This window comes from Hyaena hyaena, unplaced genomic scaffold (assembly GCF_003009895.1).
Source record: "Hyaena hyaena isolate Hyena2069 unplaced genomic scaffold, ASM300989v1 scaffold_68, whole genome shotgun sequence".
Classification (NCBI taxonomy): Eukaryota; Metazoa; Chordata; class Mammalia; order Carnivora; family Hyaenidae; genus Hyaena; species Hyaena hyaena.
This window is the reverse complement of record NW_024080700.1, coordinates 1,961,189-1,983,874: the sequence shown is the minus strand read 5'-3', so window position 1 is coordinate 1,983,874 and position 22,686 is coordinate 1,961,189. Positions and strand designations below refer to the sequence as shown.

Here is a 22,686-nt window from a genome sequence, read left to right as displayed (position 1 = left end):
GCTGAATTTAAAATCAGGGAACTAAAGGGGCGCCTGGGTGGCTCTGTCAGTTAAGCATTCGACTTCAGCTCAGGTCATGATCTTGTGATCCATGAGTTTGAGCCCCATCATGGGCTCTGTGCTGACAGCCCGGAGCCTGGAGCCTGCTTCAGATTCTGTATCTCCCTCTCTCTTTGCCCCTCCCCTACTCACACTCTTCTCTCCGTCTCTCAAAAGTGAATAAATGTTAAAAAAAAAAAAAAGGTTTTTTGTTTAAAGCAAGGAACTAAAACCCAGACTTTTGGCCACAGTGTTTGAAAAGTTTGAATGTATCCTCTTCAGGAGCCCAAGACAGGCTGAAGAACAATAATAATAGTCTATGACCCTAAAACATACAAACGGGTGGGTAGCTAAACCAATCTGCCAAGTTGTAATAGGCCCACGTAATGATAATGACACTGCTACTAATAAGTCCCTAAAATGCATTCTCTCACTTAACGCTCACAAGGACAGTGCCGTAGGGTTATCATTTTCATTAGCCACGCTTGCTGATGGGAATTTTGAGGCTCTGCTTGTGCACCTTGCCCCACATCATGAAGCAAAGAAGAGGCAGAACCTGGATTAGGACCAAGGCAGCATGACTCCAGATCTCAAACTGTTGACTGCTCCTCATGAGCAACTAGTTCCTCTCAGGCGCCTCAATGAGAGCCAGAAAAGACAGTCTAGATGCAGCTCTGTTAATTAAGCCATTTGTTCATCATCAGCCCATAAATATTTATTGAGCACCCACTGTGTGTCAGTGCTCAGCATGCCTGGCCACAGGGATGCTGAAATTAACAAGCACACCCTTTGTTTTTGAGAAGCACATAGTCTAGAGAGAGGTCAGTATATAAACCAGCATAATAAAACCGATGGCTCCAGGCTGCACCAGGGGGTGGGGCTCATATGTCTAGAGGGTCCCTGTATGGGGAAGGATGGTGATCCCCAAAGCAATACACGGGCCAGGGTGTGGAATCACGGCTCAGGACTTTTCTCTGACATCATCAAATCGCTGAACCTCCATTCCTAAACCATAAGTCCCAGAAACTTCTTTGTGGCAAAAAACACTGGGCTCAGGAACATGTGTTTAGCTTTTACCTTGATGAGAGGGGAGAGGGTAGAAAACCTTGTCGTTTTGTAAGAGAGGGGTACTGGCTGCTTCTTTGAAACAACGTGTTTCAGTGTTCTGAGAAAGCCACTGGACATAACGCACAGAGGAGAGGCCATAGCTGGAGATGGTGATATTTAGGATTTACAGTTTCTGAGATGAGAGAAGGGCTGTGACATAGTCAGGGCTGCTTTTCTGCAGAGAAGTTCTTACCTCAAGACGCCTCGGTTGTGGGGGAAGTGGGGACGTCGGGGGGATTCATTCATCAATGGGATTTAAGAGATCCACAATACCTCTCAACTTGTGTGTGTGTGTGGATGGGGGGGAAATGTTGTGTTTTGTGCATTTTTTTTCTGGGTAGAGGATCCAGAACTTGCATCAGATTTTCACAGGGCTCCCTGAATCCTGCAAGAAAGCTATGGATCACTTCTTTGAAGATGAATTAACATGTCTTTGAAATATTAATTTTCCAAGGGTGGATTTAAGCTGTGCCTAAAGCCATTGCATGTTCTCGGGGTGGTGTGCGTATTCTTGTCTTCATGCTCCACGCAGAGATCTGGAGCTGCGGCCCAGAAGACAGGCAAAAGGGCAAAAGCGGCCTGTGGATGTGCCTCTCTGGGCATTTGGAAGAAGGACCGTGGAAAAGGAACGGGACAGCCTGGGGCACAGCTCAGCATGGACTCAACTCCCCCATGCCACACATGGTCGTTTCAATCTGCACAGCCCAGCACCTGGGAAATACCTTCATGCCATGGGACAGAATTCTGAGATTATCATTCAGGTGGGGCCTTCAGCAACATCACAGTGCCAACCAGCCGAGGAAGAAGCCCATTTGAGGCTCAGACAGGAAAGAGGAAGAAGAGATGGCTTAGACGAGGGGAAAGGATAGTCCCTTCCTCGCTCTGGGCTCATAGGTGGGGCTAGACCTTCTAAGGCATTAGTATCTGCTGCAGGGCACACAGAAGAGGTGAGGTGGGGGAGCTGAGCCTGCCAAGAGATGGACTTGGAAAGAGATGACGAAGCCAGCCTTCAAACCCCTGCCCAGTCAGGGATTTCTCGGGCTGCGATGTCCTCCTGACCTTCGCAACTGTAACCTCTGGTTTAACTCATGCTCGGCTCCCCAGGGTCCAGCACAGTGCCGGCCCTTCAAAGGAGGTGAATGAATGAATGCGCCTGGATCCCCTGGAAGGCTGTGAACTCCTTTCAGGCAGGGACCATTTCTAGATCACTACAATATTGCCCCTACTGACCCTCCCCGTGCCCAGCTGACGACCACACGGCTGAATTCCTTTCTCCTCACTAGAACCTCTGAGCTCAAACCCATGGTTCCATGGGTCAGACTGAGGCCTTGCTGGTCCTTATGGATGAGTAACGGAGACCCCGGCAACTTACACAAGGGAGAATCTATCTCCACTGGTTATGGGCAGGCCCCATCTTTTTTACCTTTCTGAATGGTGATGGTATTTTTCAACAGGGGTCCCCAGTACTCACAGGCAGGATCCTCATGCATTTATACGTCCACTCATCAGCCACTTGCTCATTCATTTGTCCCCTTGTGTCCACTCACTCTCTCATTCATGTCTTCAGACCTCTGACCATTCATCTCCTTCCTTCTTTCCCTCCTTCCTTCCTCTCATAAACATTGTGCAGAACACTAAGGAAGAGAGATGCTTCAGTAATGTAATATCATGAGAAACATTCAGTAGTAAATGTTATGAGAAATACACACACACATCACTGAGGGGTCCCAGAAGAAAAGATGTCTTCCAGGTGAGGAAGGGGGAGACCAGAGGCAGCTTCCTGGAGCAAGTGTCACCAGTGGCAGCTCTAGAATTTCTCCGTGGACAGCGGGTGAGGGTGGCAGCTTTGGGGGCAGTTTGAAGCCACATCATCAGGAGAGCACTTTACATAGGACTGAAGAGCAATCCACTGCCTATATCAGAGAATGAGGTTGCAATGCAGATGGGGGCTAGTTCTCCACAGAGCCCCTCTTGCGTCTACTACTCAACAAATGGCATTTGAGCTCATGCTTCGGTAAATGAGGAGGATTTATTTGGACTCAAGGGAGTAGAGAAAGATGAACACCTGATAGGAGTAGAGGCCTGGATGTGGAAAAGTTCAAGGCAGGTACAGGGAGCCTGGAGTCCTTAGGTTTTGGTGGAGCAGATAGAAGGGAAGAGTGAGCAATGACCTGGGAAAGGTAAGTTGAGCTTGGAATGCAAGTTCATTCAGTGGAAGGTGGGAGCCACTGAAGGTTTCAGCAAGAGAATAACAAGGCCAATGCTATTTGGTGGCTCTATCTCCAAAGCAGCATGGAGAATGAAGAGAAGCACAGAAGCCCACAGAAGGCTGGCTCCAGGCCCCTCCTAATGTTTAGGGAGGCAGAACAAGAGCACAAATGGAGGTTCACATGCCACTGGCTAAAATATCTAAAAGTTATAAATCAAATTAACAAATAAAATATTCTATCCCCCTACTGTGACAAAGAGAGCTTCATAGCCACCTAAAGGACCAGCTTCAAATGTTTAATTCTCAAATCCTCGCACTGGAAGGTGCCTAGAGATATGCTCCATGGCCCCAACCCCCAATCTGGGGTCCACTGCCCTTCCTTTCCCATCCCTAGCTCCTTCCCTCACTCGGAGAGGCCTCACGCACACCAGTGGGCACCCAGCCCACACATCCAAACTCTGTACCCCCAGCAAACAGCTACCTCCAGCCACCCTTCAGGCCTAGAGTGACACATGCTGGCTGCCCATGGGCCCTTGGGAGCCTGGGGCAGAGGTCTGAGCAAACCCTTGGAAGCAAGCTGGCTTGGGATGAGAGAAGATTCCAGAATCCAGAGTGTTATGTGTATGGTCTAGAAGGAGAGGTTGCACACTTCGGTTGGGCATATGCTGCTGACCTTTGGCCTTCTCACCCGGGGAGCCTGGAGGACTTGCCAAAAGAAGGCCTCAGTGGGGCTTTCTAAAGCCCAAGGCCCTGGATAGATGCCCCCTTCCACCCATGGTCAGGGGAGAAGGATCAGGAGAGATGGCATGAGGCCCCGAGCCAGGCCCTATGAAGAAAGGAGGAGAAATGGCAGATTGCATAGGGCCTGGTGAGCAGACAGGTACAGCAGCCAATCTGAGCATTATGAGTGCCACTGGAGCCTAAGCCTGGCTCCCTGACACCTTGGCACATGGGCAGATGGGTGGATGAGCCACCTGCACCCCTTGTGAGAAGCCACCTGTGTGACTGTACTGCCCTCCCTCTCCTCTGCCCTCCTTCTGCCCGCTCTCTCCAACCCCCAGCCCACAGCGTCTGGCTGGGCCGTGTGCAGGGCGTCTGGCCCCAGGGACAGGTGGGGTGCGCCCAAGTGCACACCTACACAGCTATAAATAGGGAACCTCCAGCAGCTGCTCGCTCAGCTTCTCTTCCCCAGCTGTGATAGCACTGGAGCCTCCTGAACACCTGGACCATGGACCCCGGGGAATGCACCTGTATGTCTGGTGAGTAAGCATGCCTGTTCTGGGGTCCTGGGACCTTGCACCAGCTTCTGATAGGAACCCCACAGGGCTCTGATGAATATTTCTCTTCCTCCAATTAGGAGCTGTCAGTGGGGTTTGTCTCAGACGGGTGACCTCCGGGGCAGCTCCCACTCTGTTGCCTACCAGCCTGATTGGTAGCATTGAGGGGCACTTAGTGTCAGGCCCCTAGGGGCAGCCACCAGAGTTGAGGAGGTGCTGTGGCTCAGAATCTGGCAATCTGGTTTTAGCCCATGGCTGCCATTCATTCCTGACACTTCATATTTCCGACACTCAGTTTCCTCATCCAAAAAACTAGGGTCACTCGTCCCCAGCTGCCCACCCCCCAGTGTTGTTATGAAAGTGTTAAAATCATAAGGCACTTGAAGATGTCACGGGAGTTATTAGAAGCCTACATGGGCCCCCGAGTCTCTGAAATCCCTTAATTTCACGTAAGCGCATAGCACAGGAGGACAGAGGTCAGAGTTTAGGGACATCCTGGTCTTTATGGCCTTAGGAAATGTTATCAAGAATTTTCATAAGCCTCTCTGGTCCTATACGGGACATGTCTATACCCAAAACTTGCCAAAGAGACAGAAGCTTCCAGCATTTTGACACTCACAATGATAGGTGGGATGATTCTGTTTTTTTAAGCGTGGATGGCTTTTGTATGAAAACAAGCTATGGCCGGGGCTGTCACTCGGAGGTTATTTATGTCCCTGGCTCTTTCTCCTGCCCATTTGGGGTTGCCATCTTGCCTGATGCCTTGAAAAGGTGAGGAGGGTATACAAGGCTTCGATAGCCCTTGGGGGACCTTGGGCTTAGTAGACGTGGCCTAGTCTAGGGGTTCTCAGACCTGACTATACATCAGAATCATCTGGGTCACTTTTTAAAATATGATTCCCGGGGCCCTTGGGTGGCTCAATGGTTAGGTGTCCGACTTCGGCTCAGGTCGCCAGCTCAAGGTTCAAGAGTTCAAGTCCCGCATCCAGGTTCTCCGCTGTCAACGCAGAGCCTGCCTCAGATCCTCTTTCCTGCCTCTCTCTGTCCCTCCTCACCTCTCAAAACTAAACATTAAAAAATATGATTCCCTTTTCTCCCCCCAGACTTATGAATCAGAATATCTCAAGGGTCGGGCCCAGAAATCCGCAGTGTAGCAAGTATCCCGGCTGCAGGGCTGGGCACAGCAACCCCGGTTTCCATCCACGGTCTGTGACCGGGAACCATTAAGGGGCCCTGCACACCCCTGTGAGGCTCAGCGGCACCTCCCCCTCTTGCCCAGCCCCTCCCCAAGGACAGCCCATGGACTTGGCCACCGTGATGATGTGCAGTACAGCACGTGTCCCTGTTCGACCTCAATCCTTACACTGTGGCTCTGTCTTCTCTTCTAGGAGGCATTTGCATCTGTGGAGACAACTGCAAATGCACAACTTGCAACTGTAAAACGTGTCGAAAAAGTGAGTTCTGCTGACCAGGTACACCCCCGGCCAGAAGCCAGGAAAGTCTGTTCCCGCCCTTCTCAACCCCCCAGCCATGGTGGGACGAAGCAGTTTCCAGAGGCTTGCATAGGAAGAGGGCTGCCGGGAGGTCCTGTTGTGGCCAGTGGTGAAAGAGAAGGAGCACTGGCCTGGAGTCATGAGCTCTGAGTTTTAGTCTTGATCTGCCACTGACCAATGACCTTGAGCAAACCCCTTCCCCTCTCGGAGCATCTGGCAAATTCTTGATGACGCCCGAGGTCCCCTCTGGCTCTAACACCCCACAAGCTCCTATCCCAGGTCTCCTGCTAACGTGGACTGCGGCCTGTGGCATGCTCTGCTTTCACTAAGTGGCGGGAGAGTAAGTGGGAAGATGGGGGTGTGGCCCCCAAACTGACCCGTCTGTCTTCTGACCCTTCCAGGCTGCTGTCCTTGCTGCCCCCCGGGCTGTGCCAAGTGTGCCCGGGGCTGCATCTGCAAAGGGGGCTCAGACAAGTGCAGCTGCTGCCCCTGAAACGCATCTGTCATGCTGGAGGCAAGGCCTGGGAAGCATCTGTACAGACCATTAGAAGTTAGAATTCTTGTACAATAGGTTATGCTTTTTATATATTTGCTCAGATGTGGTGTTGGTGACATTCATGTAAAGTGCTTGCAGTAATAAAGTTTCCACTCATGGTTGTCTGATGGCTCGGAGCACTATCTTACCGTAACCCCGCAGGACCGAGAAGGGTTGACGCTGTCGCAGACATGCTAGGTGCCAACCCGCACCCCTTCGCAGAGGGGTGCTAATTACACGAAGCTGCAACTCTGCCTGGAAGGCTCTCTCCTGCTGCACGCGCTCGCTTGAGGCCTGCACAGAGCAGGCCAGGAGTACTGGGAAATCAGTGCCCCTGGGGACAGTCCTTTGGTGACAAAGGGAAGTTGGTGGACGAATACTGCCCCTCCCCATCTTTACCCCATCTTTACTGACAAATCTGACAGGTGCCTGCGGGTGGTAACCTGCTCATTAACATACTCCATATCAGCTTCCTTCTTTCCCTGACTCACTTCTCCATTCTCCCACCAGTGCTTCCTGGGATCCCCATCCAACAAAACTTCTTGTACAGGGTCTGCTTTGGAACCAGCTCAATCTTAGGCAGGCTCTCCTGGCATAAAGCTGCCCAGGATGCCTCATTGTATGAATGGTGCTGTTTAAGGAACTCTAGCCCTGAACTGTCCATGATCTCCTAGGGTAGGAGGTCTGTGTGGATCTGAGGAAAACCCCCAAGGCCAAGGTACTGAGGGCGCTAGCACCCTGGTTTGGTTATTTGGGCCCACTTTGGGACTGGGTGACAGACAGACACAAGCCAGGAGAAACTGACACCATTCATTGAAGTTCTTACATGTCACAGAAGTCAATGTAAAGAGAATCTGAGGTCTTTGCTACCTCCTCCCCCCGCCTCCCCCACCAGATTGCTGACACAGGCATCAGAGCTTTTGCTGCCCTGGCCCAAGTCCAACTAAGCTTGATGACTCTAAGTGCTGCCATTATGTCATTATGCAGCGCTTATAACGCATCAGCCACGGTGCTGAGCATTTTACACACACTATCATTTAATCCCTTCAAGAGCCCTGCAAGGGGTGGGTTGCGTGGAGGAATCCTTGATTTAAAAAAAAAAAACAACTTATTTTTAAATAGGTCTACATATATAATGTAGAAAATACAAAAGATACAAAGGGTTTAAGTCTCCTTCCCACCTTTGCCCCCCCAGTCCCTCCTCCTCAAGACAATGACTATAACCACCTACTTATATTCCAGGGATATTCCCTGCCTGTACAAGCACGTGTGACACACTGCATCACACACACACACACACACACACACCAGTGTACTATGTAGCTGGGGAAACTTGGTGTTTTCCCTTATATAGTAATTTCTCTGTCAAGTCCTTTTTTCCACTTAAGAGAGAAGAGTATGTAGAAGGAAAAATAAGATTAAATCACAAAAAGATATGGTGACCAAACAAGAATCAATGGAGGAAACACAATGGGAGACAAAGAGGAAACTCCATACGTGTCTCTTTCATGGCAGAGTTGTCACTGAGCCTACCACCTGCCAGAGACTGTGCAGAGCAGGGACCATAAACATTTATATGACACACTGGCAGGGGCGCCTGGGCGGCTCAGTCAGTTAAGCATCAGGCTTTGTCGAGGGCCGCACCGGCCTCTATTGAGGGCAATCACAGCAAGGAAATGGCAGTGTTTGCACAGCTACTGCCATGAGAAATGAAAACTGGTATCTCCTGCTACTACTGGCTCATGTTGTGCTGGTATTGACCAGGCCTCACAATATTCCATATCAGACCAATATTCTGAACACAGATACCTCATAAGGAAAAGCATATTCCTGCCTTTACAAGAGAGATTTTAGATGAAAGCTCTATGGATGATTGTCAAAAGGCTCTTCCTAAGGGCCTTGCAGATCCAAGACTTATGGGGTTAAGAACACAAGAATTACAACTGAGCCTGGCCCGAGACAAAGAGCCTAATTTAGAGTTAAGGTACAGATAAGGGCAGAACTTAAGTTAACACTTACACCTTCTCCTAATTGGTGATGGACGGCAGTCCCTTCCCCAAGGCCTACTTTCTGCAAATACCCTCCCTTACAGGTGGCTGGGATGAGGATAGATAAGAGTAGCTAAAGCATTATCTTTACACTTAACCTATGACCTAACCTTAGCGTTATTAACTTAGAACAAATATGTATCCTGTCTTTTACTAAGAATACCCTGCTACATCTTTAGTTATAAGATTTACTTAACCTCACTATAATTGGAATAGTTCTGCAAGAATATTTCTGTAAAACCTGCTTCTGTACACTTTCCAAAGCATCTTATCACAAAGAGTTATCCATTGTAAAAATTCCTTTTTCTGATGTCATGTTATCATTTAACCTATAAATAAAGACACCGAAACTGACAGGACAGAGATGCCTGCCTGGTGATCAGAAAGAATCTCGGGGCTCTCTCACTCTCTTTCGCCGACACCATCCATCCTTCAGGGACCCCTGGACCTGTCGGAGCCGGCGCGGCTCGGGTCATGATCTCATGGTTTGTGAGTTCAAGCCCCGCGTCAGACTCAGAGCTGTCAGCACAGCTCTGAGCCTGCTTCAGATTCTGTGTCTCCCTCTCTCTCTGCCTCCTCCTGTTCTCTCTCTCTCTCTCTCAAATTAAGCATTTAAAAAAAAGAAAGAAAGAAACACTGGCAGCAGTGAGCCTTCCTCTGCCTAAAAATGCACATACTAAAACCCTCACTCAATTTTACATCTGATCTTAGAGAATTCACAGGCCCCCTGAGCCTGGATCCCCGAGGAGATCTTGGATAAGAACCTATGCCACATGCACGGTATCTGTTACTTAAAAGAATAAAGTGGTCTAATAACAGATTAAAATACTGAGCACTCACTTCTTGCCAGGCACTGGGCCCAACATCTCCCCTGCATCGTTTCCAGATGTGGCGGGGAGAACTCAAGCTCAGGGGCGGTGTTCATTCATGCCGACAATACCAGGGCCCATTAGAGGCTGGGAGCAGCCGTCAACTCCACCAGCCTAGGTCGCGGTGGCCATCAAGGACCATGAGGCTTTTGTTTTTCCTTGCGTTTCTAATCGCCTTTTCCTTCTTGCTATTCATTGACCAATATACTATATATTGCCTTCTTTCCTCATCTCTGTACTACTATCTTTCTGGGATGTCTTTTCATCATTCTCCGAGGTTAGATCCATTGTTTCCTGGATTACCCCATCATCCTCTATCTCGGGCTCCTTTCTATTTTGCTGGAGTACATCCTCAAGCAATTTTTTACCAAAAGGATGAATTAAGAAGAGGTTTTGAACTCCTTAAACATCAGAAAGCACCTTTATTTTTCTCTCACGCCTGACTGGTAATCTGGCTGGATATCCAATTTGAAGTTCGGTATCATTTTTTTAGCACTTTAGAAAGCATCGCTCCACTGTCTTCTCACATTCAGTGTTGCTGCTATAAACACTAACATGGGCTGCCCTTTATTTTTCATCAGAAGGTTTTGAGAAATTTCTCAGCCTATTTGCAATCCTTTTACTGATCTTTGAAAATTGGGTCAATCATATTTTAATATATAAGAACTTCTTCTCTAAACATTTATCATAACACCTTGTTTGTTTGATTAAATGAAGTCATTTCCTGAATCTCTCTGATACACTAAATGTTTTTTTAATTTTTGTCATAAAGTTTCCTCTTTCTGGAACTATTTCTGCTTCTTTGAGCTGCCAGCAGGCTCTAGGGGTGTCAAGGAGGCTTGCTGACCGGCAGGCTTGGGTTAAGCATGTCCAGGTGGGGAGCTGGCAAGCAGGTGTGGCCCATCCCTCAGTGTCAAAACCAAAAGGGCCTCCTCGGACCCTTTTCTGCGAGCCCTGGCCCCTCCTAGACTGGTTATTCCATTTCTTCTGAGACATCTCACAGCCTCAGGCTGGGGGCAACTGGCGGGGTCGTGAAGGAGGCTGACATGATGATCACGAGGCTCTTCTATAGCTACATCTTCTATCAGTCCCCATCCTGGTTTCTGTGACCACTTTCTCTTCTGTTCTCCCATCCTGACTCCTCCAACCAAACCAAAACATAATAAGACAGAACCCCCAAAGTCTCTACTTTTTGATCTGAGCTGTGGCTTCTTGTCCTCCCATTTACCCATCAATGTGATTTGACCCATTCCAGTATTCCAGAAAAATGTTGTAACCTCTCATCCATTGATGTGCTGTCCAAGCCATCCTCCCCCGCACCAATTCTCACTTCCTTTATTAGTTTTTTCTTTTCCCTTTTTTGTCTTTCTTGAGTTTCTTTCAATGGATTCTTAGGAGGAAGGACAGGTAAGTGCATATGCTCAGTCTACCATCTTGAGCCAAAATTGCAGGCTAGGCTTTTTAGTGGTATTAATTTATCTTTACAACAACGCTTCAGGATAGGGATTCTTATCTCCATTCTACAGGTGAGAAAACTGAGACTCAAAGAAGCTAAGGATCTCTTCCCAAACTCAGCCACAAATGGTTGAGAGAGACTCTTGAAGACCGCAGGGTAAGTAAGATAAGCTGGGGGGTAAGTGCCGAAGTGAAAAGTGAGCAGACTCGTTACAGGTGGCCATGAGCAGTAAAACATGAACAGTGCGAGGAAACACCAAGGAAATAGATTTTACATCAAGATAAAGAAGAGCTTTCTCAAGGAAGAGCTGCAGGGAGCTGGAAGGTACTGTGTCAGGAGGTTGGCATATCATGGATTGTGTGCTTGTACCGCCTAAGGGACAACGGAGACCGCTGAGAGACTGTGACAGAGTCTGCACCTGCTCAGGACATTGTCCAACTTGAATGGAAGCCAGAGGAAGGCTTGGTGAAGAAGCAATGAAATGCAGGTCACAGGATGGGGAAGGAAGTTCCTTACATGGACTGCAGGGGGCGCTCGAGGTCCAGAGGCAGGTGTGGAGGAGTAGCTGTGAGCCCTGGACATTGTGCAAGAGTTGAGGTCATAACTGTCTCTCAGTCTGGCTGGGTTTGGGACCCAAGAGATCCCAGAAAGGGCTTAGAACCCTAGACACAGTTGCAGGGAAGATAAATCAGGCAACATTTTCCAAGGGCCCATTAAAAGGCGATGTGTAAACCACCCAGATTCCCAGGACAATGTACGTCTAAGAGCCATGAAATCTTCCTTTGTCCCAGTAACTTCACTTCTGGAAACCTGTCTAAAGAATCTGCCACAAATTCAAGGGAAAATAAAAAAGCATCACTCAGGGGCGCCTGGGTGGCTCAGTCGGTTAAGCCTCGGGCTTCAGCTCAGGTCATGAGTTTGAGCCCTACATTGGGCTCACTGCTGTCAGCACAGAGCCTCTGTTTCCCTCTTTCTCTGCCTCTCTCTCTCTCAAAAATATTAAATAAACATTAAAAAGAAGGCATCACTCACACAAAAAGATTCATTGAAGTACTATCCACAATTGTGAAAAACTGGAAACGGCCTCAAGTCTACGAAATCCTTCAAGTAAGCAATGGCCCTCACACATAACAGGATATGATACAGACACTAAAAAATGCAAAAACACAGGAAATAAGTATGGTAAAATCTTAAGTAAATATTAGGCTACAAATTAGCTATACAGTATTTTTTTTTTTTTAAAGAAGCCACACAGGGGCACCTGGGTAGCTAAGCTGGTTAGGCATTCGATTCTTGATTTTGGCTCAGTTCATGATCTCATGGTTGGTGGGATCTCTGGGCTGGCAGCATGGAGCCTGCTTGGGATTCTCTCTCTGTCTCCCTTTCTTTGCCCTTCTCCCCCACCCCATCCCCCCAGCTCGTACTCTCTCTCTCTCTCAAAATAAATAAACATTTAAAAATAAATAATAAATAAAATAAAAAAGAAGCCACACAAAATATAAAATATGGAAATGAAATATGCTACACTGTTAGCAGTGGTTGTGTTCAAAGCACAGATAAAAGATAATTTTTCCTTTTCCTTCTATTTTTTTGGATTTTTCTAAAGTTACTGAAGTAGCATTTTTTTAAATAAGCAAATACTGTTTGAAAAGGGGGAAAAATGCACCCTTTGAGCCAGCAATTCTAGCATAAGGAATGTTGTATACTGAGGAAAAAATCATGAATCTACACACACAAAAGCTACCAAGATGTTTATCACATCACGGGTTATAATAGTGAAGATCTGAAAATGAGAAAAGTGTGTCAAAGTAGACAACCACTTAAAATAAATTGTGGGATAAACCTACTAAAATAAAATTGTAGAAATGAAACTAACTTCATGGACAGATGTTCGTAATCTACTGATAAGCAAGGAAAAAAGTCATTTATAAATCAGTGTATACTGCAGGCTTCTATTTTTACATTTGAAAAGATTGTATATGTATTTTTTAATTTTTTCAAAATTTCTACAATAAACAAAGAAGGAAAAAGCGGGAGAGGGGAGCTAGACCCAGATGTTTTTTAATCTGAGGTGCAGATGGCCTGAATTGTACAATTTATTTTTAGAGGCAAGGAAAAGGCAGAGTACTTGGAACTGAAATAGTCTTGGAAATTTTGGGCCATGTGACTACAGTTCAATACACATTCACTAAATGGAGGCTTCCCTCCCTCTCCAGACCCAGCCTCACCATCAACCACCCTGGGCAAGTGCTCTCACTTACTTTCTGGTATTTCAGTCCCCTGTCACCTTGGTCAAGGAGGCGGGGCTAGGCATGATTCTCCACATTTGACAGAGGATGTCAGGGGTCCAAAGACACCAGCTGGTGATGAGGCCGGGGTTCTGATGCCCCTGGTTCCCTTCCCTATTATGTTTGAGTTCCTACAAATCATCTTGGAAGTTGTTAAAGGAGAAAGTAAAGCAAGGTTCCTCCATCTCAGCACTATTGACGTGTGAGATTATCTGCGGTTTAGTAGCATCCCCAGCCTCTACCCATTAGATCCCAGAAGCATCACCCCTCACCCCTCCCCCCCCCCACCACCACCGCTGTTGCCGCCACCTTGTGACAACTAAAATGCTTTCAGACATTGCCAAATGTCCCCTGGGGGCAAAACTGCCAAACAGGAGAGAAGCACCGAAGGAAGATGAGATGTGAGACAGACCTTGAGTGCTAGGTCAAGCCGTGCTGGGGTTGTTTCTGGAAAAAGGCAATGCTGCCTGTCCCTAGACCTGGGCAGTGGGTGGTGGTGGAGGGGGATCTAATAAGGAAGGGAGAGAGAGAGGACGGGAGACTGGTTTATGCAGGAAGGCACGGGCACTAACATGCTATGCTCTCTCCTGGCAGCGCTTAGCTTGCTAAGTGTAGATTTCTTATTAAATGCCTCCTTGCCCAGACAGTGGGTTTTCAGAAAAGATGGTCATTGTCCTGCTCACCTTTGAATCTGCCATTCCTAGCACAATGTCTGGATTGTGCAGTGCTCAATAAGTGTTTGTGATATGGAAGGAGAGAATTCACCACCACGTCACTCGTTTCGCAAAGCAGGATGGTGGGGGCCACCGGGCAACTTCATTAGTACATATAGAATTTAACCTGACTCTTCATGACCTGGCCTTCAAGGGGTCCCATAAAAAGGGGTGACCCCAAAGTCAGACTCTCCAGTCTCACACTGATTCATTCACTTAGCCTTCAAAGACATTTCAGATGTGCAGGGAGCTTGCTAAGCATAGAAGAGAGGAGAGGAAAGAAACTCCTCTCTCAGCCTCTGCCTTTAGGGACCTCCAAGTCTGTCAGGGAGGCTGTAGGAATACCCTCTCTCCTTTCCTACAGGGAAGAAAATATCTAGGCAAAACCCCATTGAAGTTCCAAGAAGGGCAGTTATGTCTGGCTGCAGGCAGGACTGAAGACTTCCTGAAGGAGGCAGTATTAAAGCAGGGCCTCGAAGCCTATGTAGGATTTTAAGCAAGTGAAAATTGTGGGCAGGACATTTCAAGAAGGGGTAATTGCAATGCACAAAAGCATGGAGGCAGGAAAGCTTAGGGGGGATATTTCGGGGTTAGCATGGGTTACATTTGGTTGCCAGTGTAGGTGAGGGCCAGACTCTACATGGAAAAGTAGGCCCAGAGGAACTGGAGTCCATCAGTTGCTAGTTCCAGATCCCAGAAGATTGCTGAACACAGAAGTGCCCACTGAGCACTGTTTGTGGAATACCTATAACATATTAAGCAATCTGCATGAAGAATCTCCCTGAATGTTCACTACAACCCAAGAGGTAAGGAGGTAAGGAGCTGAGGGAAATGGGAGATTCAAAATCAGGTCTGTCTGACACCAAAGCCAGTCTCTCTGAAGGACTTCAGTCTTCCCTCACGGCATGTAGGAAGAAGATTCTGGCAGTAGTGTCAGAGTGGTCTGGGTTATGTGAGCGGTGCAGGACCCTGTTGCCCTGCTGTGGCTGCCAAGCTGACACCCAGAGTGTCTCCTACAGTTTGGGAGGGCCTTCTCCTGGTGCCCCAGCTAAAACGGATCCTTCCCTCATCATAACCACCACCCCCCCCAGCCACAGAGCTCCTGCCCCCAACACACACAAGAACTTCCACAAGTGGTGGCCCTTGAACTCCAACCCACCAATGCCCAGCTCAGTTCAGCTTGAGCCCTGACTTGCTCAGGGTTTAATGACTACTCCCCAAGGCCCGTCACTGAGAGGGGATGACAGGCCACCTCTGTTCCTATTCTATGGAGGAGCCCCTTGGAGAAAATTCTTAGAGGTAGGAGTAAACCCCAGGAATCAGCACGATTGCTGGGGTCAACCTGGCCACCTTCTGAAACCTGGAAGATTGGAGGCTTTCCCTGCCTCCTCCTCCCAACACTTCCCATCCCACCAGTGATCAGAGAAAAGAACAGTCTCCTCGTGGCCTTTAGAATCCATGCAAAAGGTGCCAATGCCTGGCTAGGAAGGGTACAGGAGGGCAGAGGAGACAGAACCAGAAGCCAAGTTGGACCTGAGCACTCAGGGGACCAGCCTGGTGTGGGACTATATTTCCCTGACTGCTGTCCTTCGAGAGCCACCTACACGATTTTAGGCATAATCACCTATCACCTGGTCTATTATTACACTTAAATTTATGTTAAAAGGAGATCTTGTATCACTACTATGGAGGAGAGACTAAATCATTTGCCATAAACAGGAGGTAGTCACGGAGGCAGAGGGTTATTACATTTCTAGTTAAGTTGTTCTATGGCCTGATGAGCCTCCGCCCCGCCCCACCCCACCGCACCCCCACCTTCCACCTCCTTACCCTCTCTGTGACCAGAGCCCTTTCTGTTTCAGCTGCCCCTGTGGATAAAACTGCTCACTTAACATTCATTTGACTAATAAAGCCAGATCTCTCCAAGAAATGGCTTTATTTGTAGATAAGCACTATCTGCAAACTCTCTTGGTACATCTCTGTCCCCAGGCTGCTGAATTCCTGGTCAATTGCTCGTCCCAGGAGAGTCAATTAGGAGGCCCTTTGAGGGCAGTGCAACCATCTAATGCTGCCCAGGATCCATTTCAGCTAGAGGTGGAACTCGCTAGACTCCTTGCTTTTTTCTGAGCTCATCTGGAGATTTTCTGTCCATTAGTTGATCACCCTGAATGATCTCCACCCCTCAGCCTACCTGTCCCCGCCTCCTGGCCCCAATGTAATTGGAAAGTAAAAAACGTCTCTGTGAACTCCCTTCTCCCAGAAAGCCCTGGGGTCGGGGGCGGGTGCCAAAAGGAGGACCAATGGCTGTGATTTATCTGGTCCAAGCTTTCACCTGGAATCCTGTGGAAGCAGCAGCGATTCAGGGAGCACAGAGCTGAGGAGGACGGTGGAGCTGGGCGTCCCGAAGGAGTCAGAGGGATCCCAGGCTCTCTGTGGCGTCCTCCTCGGACCTCCCCAGGCTCACACTCACTTGTACATGGGAAAAGCCAGCAAGGTCAGGGCCCTGCCCAGAGAGCTTTCCAAGGGTCATCCAATTTAAGCCTCTGACAAACCTGTGAGGTAGGAATTACTATTATTCCCATTTAGGAATCACAAGTGGGAACCCTTGAGCAACTCAAGGCATGGAAATATTAAGCAACTTGCTAACAACTTACCCCATCACTAGTTGATGGCAGGGACAGACTGTGAACCCAGCCAGCTTGACTTGAGAGCCATTCATTCATTTTTTCATTCAGGAAGTGTGTCTTGAATATCTCCCACATACAGAACACTGTTCTAGGCACTTCGGACCTGTCTGTGAACAAAAGCAATGATCCCTTATAGGCTTTTGATGCCTACATTCTAGCAGGGGTGACCGACTGCGTATAAACTTTATAAGTCAATTATTTTAGTTTGTCAGATGGTGTTAAATGTCGTGAAAAAAGAAAAGATAGAGCAAGATATGGGGGACCAGAAGTCCTGGCAGTTTGAGACATGTGCTGCTTTTAAGTAGGGTGATCATGGTCGGCTTCATGGAGACAGCAAGATTTGGGCAAAGACTTAGAAGCAAAGAAAGAAAAGAGAGAGCCCTGTGGATACCCCAGGGGAGGTGCGGCATGGGCAGGAGCATGGACAAATCATTTTAGGCTGTGAAAATTAATGACAGGACGGAGGGGAATAAAGGTGGACATGAGGGAGACCCTCTGGAAGGACACACCTATATAAAATGTTCTTTGGAGCTCATAGAAGCTGGGAACTGAGAGATGAGAGCCACCCATGTGAAGAATGGGTGGAGAGATAGTGTGTTTCAGAAGGATGTTGTGGTTTTCAGACCCTTCAATATCCTGGCAACCCTTGGATGTGCTATGTACATGAGTCAGGGCTCCCTTATTTTGAGAGAGCGATCGAGCAGGGGAGGGGCACAGAGAGAGGGGGTAGGGGAGAGAGAGAATCCCAAGCAGGCTCCATGATGACAGAGTGGAGCCCGCCATGAGATCCTGACCTGAGCCGAAACCAAGAGTCGGACACTTAACCAACTGAGCCACCCAGGTGCCTGGTGGATCTTGACATGATATACATATTACATATATAATAAGCACTTATATATATATATTTATTATAGGAATTGGCTCACACAATTATAGAAGCTGAGAAGTCCTACAATCTGTCCTCTGAAAGCTGGATACCAAGGAAGCCGGTGGTATAATTCGGCCTGAGTCTGGAAGCCTGAGACCCAGGAACACCAATACCTGAGGGCAGGAGAAGATGGATGTTGCTGCTCAGGCGAAGAGCAAATTTGCCCTCTCTTGCCTTTTTGTTCTATTGGTGCCCAGAATAGATCCATGATGCCCACCCACACTGGTGAGGGCGCTCTTCTTTACTCAGTCTACCAATGCAAATGCTAATCTCTTCGAGAAACACCCTCACAGACACACTCAGAAATAATGTTTTACAGCTCTCTGGGACATCCCTTAGCCCAGCTGAGTTCACACACCCGTGAGGGGTTGGGGTGGGGTGGGACTGCTCTCCCACGCCTGAAGCCTCAATCCCAAGGAAGCCTGAAAGGCCTGAGGGGTGAGAGCGGGGGCAGCTCTGACTAAATGTGTTGGCTTGTCCACTTCCCTTGCACTGAAAGTCCTAGATATTGAAGCCCTGAGGGCTATAAACAATTCCAGACTGGGGCCAGAGTATCCTTAGGCAATATGAAAACAAACAGGAAATAAACTGTAATGCTAGGGTTGGTGAGGCTCTGCAATCTGAAATTGCATGAGGTCTATGTTGAGAACCAACCTGGACTTCACCGCATACCTTGAGGTATCACATGATAATGTCTCCTGGGCCTCTTGATTCTCCTCTTCTGGTTTTCTCCTCTTCCACCATTACTGAATGGTGATTGGTTGGTTCGACTCACAGACCAACACATGCGGGACCAGCTAGCTCAACTCCTCACATGAGGCCCTTTGGAGGTCCCTGGGGCAGCTCATATCTTGAAGGAGGGCAGGTTTCCAACGAACAGTCGAAAATTCTCATCCAGCTCTGATCTAGGACAGAGGCTCACTCTGCTCTGGGGACGTCTGGAGCAGTGCTCAGTCTCTGAGTCTCAGTCTCCCCCAGTCAGCAAAACCAAAGTCTGAAGGCTCACCAGATCTGTCTTCCTTGGGGACAGCCTAGGGATCACCTCTAAAGAGGGAGGGATGCAGGTGCTAAGGGGGTGTCTCCTTAAAAGAAGTAGAGGGGCGCCTGGGTGGCTCAGTAGGTTGGGTATCCGACTTCGGCTCAGGTCATGATCTCACTATTCTTGGGTTCGAGCCCCATGTCGGGCTCCGTGTTGACAGCTCCGAGGCTGGAGTCTGCTTTGGATTCTGTGTCACCCCCCCAACCTCCACTCCGCTCAAAAAAATGTTTTTAGGGGCGCCTGGGTGGCTTAGTCGGTTAAGCGTCCGACTTCAGCTCAGGTCATGTTCTCACGGTTTGTGGGTTCAAGTCCCGCATCAGGCTCTGTGCTGACAGCTAGTTCAGAGCCTGGAGCCTGCTTCAGATTCTGTGCCTCCCTCTCTCTCTGACCCTCCCCTGCTCATGCTGTCTCTATCTCTCTCTCAAAAATAAATAAAATATTTAAAAAAATATTTTTAAAGAAGTGGAAGCTAGGACAGGAGAGCCGATAAGAGTTCTTCGGGAGGGCTTGCAAAGGAACTTCTATTCTTGAGAGGGCCTAGGATGTTCGCCTCCAACCTCCACCTCTCAAACACTGTAGTGATCGACTGACTGTCTGAAATGCCACCATTAGCAATTCTTTCCTCTACTTCCATAGCTTTGACCAGTTATCTAACGCTTTCCTTTGCTCCTCTGTTTCCTGAGGATTGAGTGTCTTCACTTGCTGAGCAAGGACAGTGAGGCTCATAGGAAGGATGTGAACTCTTTTGGGTCTGGTGGCCATAGGCCACATCACTCCAATCTCCGTCTCCTGTGGTCACACTGCCTCCTCTTCTGTCTATTCTCTGTGTATCTTATAAGGATACTTGTCATTGGATTTAGGGCCCAATCCAAGATGATCCCATTCCAAGATCCTTAATTTAATGACATCTACAAAGACTCCTTTTCGAAGTAAGGTAATGGTTACAGGTTCTGGGATTTGGCATGGATATCTTTTGGGGACACATATTTTCAGCCTACCACAGGCACAAGGGACTCAGCAGAAGGAAAAGATAAAAGGAGAGCTGCTTCCCTGTGAACGTGGGATGCAGCCACCTAGGCCCACCCCTCTTCCCCCCAAACCTCCCACCAGTCACCCCAGCGCTGTCCTTTGGGCTTCCCAGAGCCAGCCCCTCCCAAAACCAGTTTGCAAGGCCCTTCCATTGGTGTTAGGATTATTTTCCTGTTTGCTAAGAGATGAGGGAATGGGGGGAGGGGGTGTCCTAGCGCAGCACCCCATTTTGACTAACCTGGCGCCCCAGAATCCTGGAATAAGAAGAGAGGAGAGGCAGGGAAGGGCTGGGAAACATGCCGTGCTGCCGTGTTTAAGGCGAGAAGTGCGCACTTTCGGTCAGGGGCGGCTGCGGCTGCGGACGCGTCCCCAGAGGTGCACACGGATGAGCGAGGGGTGTCCTCCCCTGTGCACGCGGAGGGAAGTGGCCCCGGGAGAGGAGTTGAGGCGCCGCGCGCACCCGGTAGTGCACGCACACGGCTGCGGGGTGGGGTGGGGTTGGGGGAGCTTCCAGGCCGGGCCCAGGACGGGGGCGGGGGGACGGCTGCCGCAATGCGCGCGTCCGCCTAAGCCTGTGCCCAGATGGAGAGAGGGGGCGCCGCGCGCGAGCGGGCTGTGCATGCGCGCCCCCGCCTGGGGCTATAAAAGCCTCGCCACCTGCTGCCACCAGTGCGTCCAGTTGCCGGGAGAAGCCAGTTCACCTCCTCCAGCGGCGGCTCCTCTGGACATGGACCCCGAGACCTGCCCTTGCACTACTGGTGAGCCCCCGCCCCCATCCTGGGCCCAGCGCGTCCCTGACTTGCAAAGAATCGGATGCCCTGCACCTCTGCTCAAGGACCTTGGGGGGGAAGGTACCCTCCATGTTTGCCATTTCTAACCTCGTTGAAGGGTAGATATGGCCATGTCCCAAAGGGCACCGAGATTTGGCACCCCACCTCCTCCTTTATGCCTGGCCTCACACCAGTTATAGCACTTTAACCCTTCCTGTGGCGTCCTGCCTCTAGGTGGTTCCTGTACCTGCAACGGCTCCTGCAAGTGTGAGGGATGCAAATGCACCTCCTGCAAGAAGAGTGAGTGTGGGGGAACCCCCCCACCCTTCCCTGCCCCCCTGCTCCCTGAAGTCAGCATCTGCTTACCCAAGATGGAGAGACTCCCAGATCCCTTGCTACATTGCTTTTAACTCTTACTGAGACAGATCCACCTGGAGAGGCCCTGCCCCCGGTGACTGGTTCAATATGCCTGGGCCCAGATGTTTCTGTATATTCCCGGATTCTAACGGGCAGCTAGGATGGAGACTGGCTACCCTGGTCCAAACTCTCACCTCAAAACCTCAAGTGCCTGGAGAAGGGAGTGGTGAAGCTGGGGGCTCGCTCTGGAGTTTTCGTCCCTTGGCCCCTCTCAGGCCTTTGAGGTCCCCTCAATTTGACCTCCCCCAAGTCCCCTGGAAGCAGTGCAATATGCTTGGGGGGTGGGAGGTGGGAGGTGTGTGAGTCTAGCCATAGAACCTCCCACCGATCCCTGGACCCCCTACACTCTGTTCCTCCAGGTTTATCCTTCAAGTCCCTTTTCAAGGCCATTGTTTACCCGTGATGTTTTCTCCTTAAGGTCCAGCACTACCCCTCACCCCATCCCCAGGACTCCCCTGCGCCCACACAAGGGGCTGTGGGTGACCTACTGGGCGCTCCTCCCCCTCGGTAGTGCCACAGATGCTGAGTCAAACTGCGTGTGAGACCAGGAAGGGGGCAGTGCCTGGGCCCCTGGCACCCCTCCTTTCCCCCCTCCTTTTTGGTGGAGACAGACGCGGGGAGAGGCCGTGGGACTGGGCATTCTCTATCTGGTCTGCAGGCTGCTGCTCCTGCTGCCCTGCGGAGTGCGAGAAATGCGCCAAGGACTGTGTGTGCAAAGGTGGCGAGGGCACCGAGGCTGAGGCCGAGAAGTGTAGCTGCTGCCAGTGAGGACCCGGCCCTCCGTGTGAACCGAGTGGGAGTGCTGGGTGGTCCGGTGCCACCTCTCCTGTGGTGAGGCTTGGCTGTGTGTCCCCTTCCTCTGCCCACCGCTGGCAAGTGACAATAAACCCTATGAATGGCATAAGCCAAGGACTGGTCTCTTCTTAAAGGGGAAGGAGGTGGGGGGAGGGGGAGCCTAATGGGAGGGAGGGAACTGCCCCATGGAAAAGTGAAATCCTGAGACATGGCCACTGTTCTGTTTGGGGCCGGGATGGAGCTCTGGGGACGGGGTACATTCTCCCCCACCTTCAGATGGCACTCAAGCCTCCTGCTAAGTCAAGCTCAATTCTGGGGATGGCGGGGGAGACTAGACCCATATATTTGTCTCTTGCTCCCACCTCTCAACCTCCCTTTCTTCATATGTACAGTGGGTTTGGGGGGATTAAAACCAGGCCCCAGTCCCAGAGCCCTGTGATTTCTGGAATTCTCTAGTTGCTCCTTGCAAAGCTGCCCATTGTCAGAGCCATCAGAGGAGAGAGTCCAGGAGGCCCAGGGGCCTGTCTTGGCAAACCGTCAGAAGCGTTTCCAAGGTCACCACCCTGAATAGCCTGTCTCCCCAAAACCGATTGGTCAACTCCTTGTTCAAATTACTTCATTTGGCCGTTTGTCTCCAAGCTCCTTTTTCTCCAAGGGCGGGTAGGGTAATAAGAGCTTTTATCCATTGTGGTTATGATCCGATCCTTGGTGAAAGAGAACACTCAGCTCTACCTGGGTTGGCTGAGAAGGGAGAAACAGAATTCTGGGAGACAAAGGTTTCCCGGTGAGAGGACACCATCCTGTAAACACATCAATTTTCCTCCAAATTAGTTTTTCAGGACAGTTCCTTCAAAAGCCCACCAGGGTTTATTTTTAAGACCTAATAGGCTGAGTTTAGAAAAACCGTGTGCAAGAAAAGCCAGTTTTGAAAAGGAACAACAAACTGGGTTCACTCTCAGCTGCTAGCATTACTTTCTAAAGCTCTAG

General features: G+C 49.5%; 2 protein-coding genes and 1 long non-coding RNA gene across 3 annotated transcripts; 2 read left to right on the top strand and 1 right to left on the bottom strand.

Moving 5' to 3' along the window:
* Positions 1-4,583: 4,583 nt before the first annotated feature.
* MT4 (metallothionein 4) lies at positions 4,584-6,618 on the top strand. Its single transcript, XM_039232640.1, has 3 exons — positions 4,584-4,614; positions 6,021-6,086; positions 6,527-6,618. The coding sequence occupies exons 1-3, from the start codon at positions 4,584-4,586 to the stop codon at positions 6,616-6,618; spliced, it is 189 nt and encodes a 62-aa protein (XP_039088571.1).
* Positions 6,511-20,178, bottom strand: LOC120232149. Its single transcript, XR_005528505.1, has 4 exons — positions 19,956-20,178; positions 16,689-16,828; positions 16,367-16,586; positions 6,511-6,657 (listed from the first exon to the last, which is right to left on the bottom strand). It is a non-coding gene; the product is annotated as an uncharacterized LOC120232149 (long non-coding RNA).
* Positions 20,179-20,308: 130 nt separating this feature from the next.
* LOC120232154 (metallothionein-3) lies at positions 20,309-21,808 on the top strand. The gene is made up of 3 exons (XM_039232647.1): positions 20,309-20,475; positions 20,722-20,787; positions 21,563-21,808. Exons 1-3 carry the CDS (start codon positions 20,337-20,339, stop codon positions 21,670-21,672), a joined length of 315 nt encoding a protein of 104 aa, XP_039088578.1. The 5' UTR covers positions 20,309-20,336; the 3' UTR covers positions 21,673-21,808.
* The last annotated feature ends 878 nt before the right edge of the window (positions 21,809-22,686 follow it).

Excerpts from the sequence above, each read along its gene's own strand:
- MT4 (XM_039232640.1), top strand. The coding sequence starts at position 4,584 with ATGGACCCCGGGGAATGCACCTGTATGTCTG. Across the intron at positions 4,615-6,020 it reads GGAATGCACCTGTATGTCTG|GAGGCATTTGCATCTGTGGA; the intron begins GTGAGTAAGCAT and ends CTTCTCTTCTAG. Across the intron at positions 6,087-6,526 it reads CTGTAAAACGTGTCGAAAAA|GCTGCTGTCCTTGCTGCCCC; the intron begins GTGAGTTCTGCT and ends TGACCCTTCCAG.
- LOC120232154 (XM_039232647.1), top strand. The coding sequence starts at position 20,337 with ATGCGCGCCCCCGCCTGGGGCTATAAAAGCCTCGCCACCTGCTGCCAC. Across the intron at positions 20,476-20,721 it reads GACCTGCCCTTGCACTACTG|GTGGTTCCTGTACCTGCAAC; the intron begins GTGAGCCCCCGC and ends TCCTGCCTCTAG. Across the intron at positions 20,788-21,562 it reads ATGCACCTCCTGCAAGAAGA|GCTGCTGCTCCTGCTGCCCT; the intron begins GTGAGTGTGGGG and ends TCTGGTCTGCAG.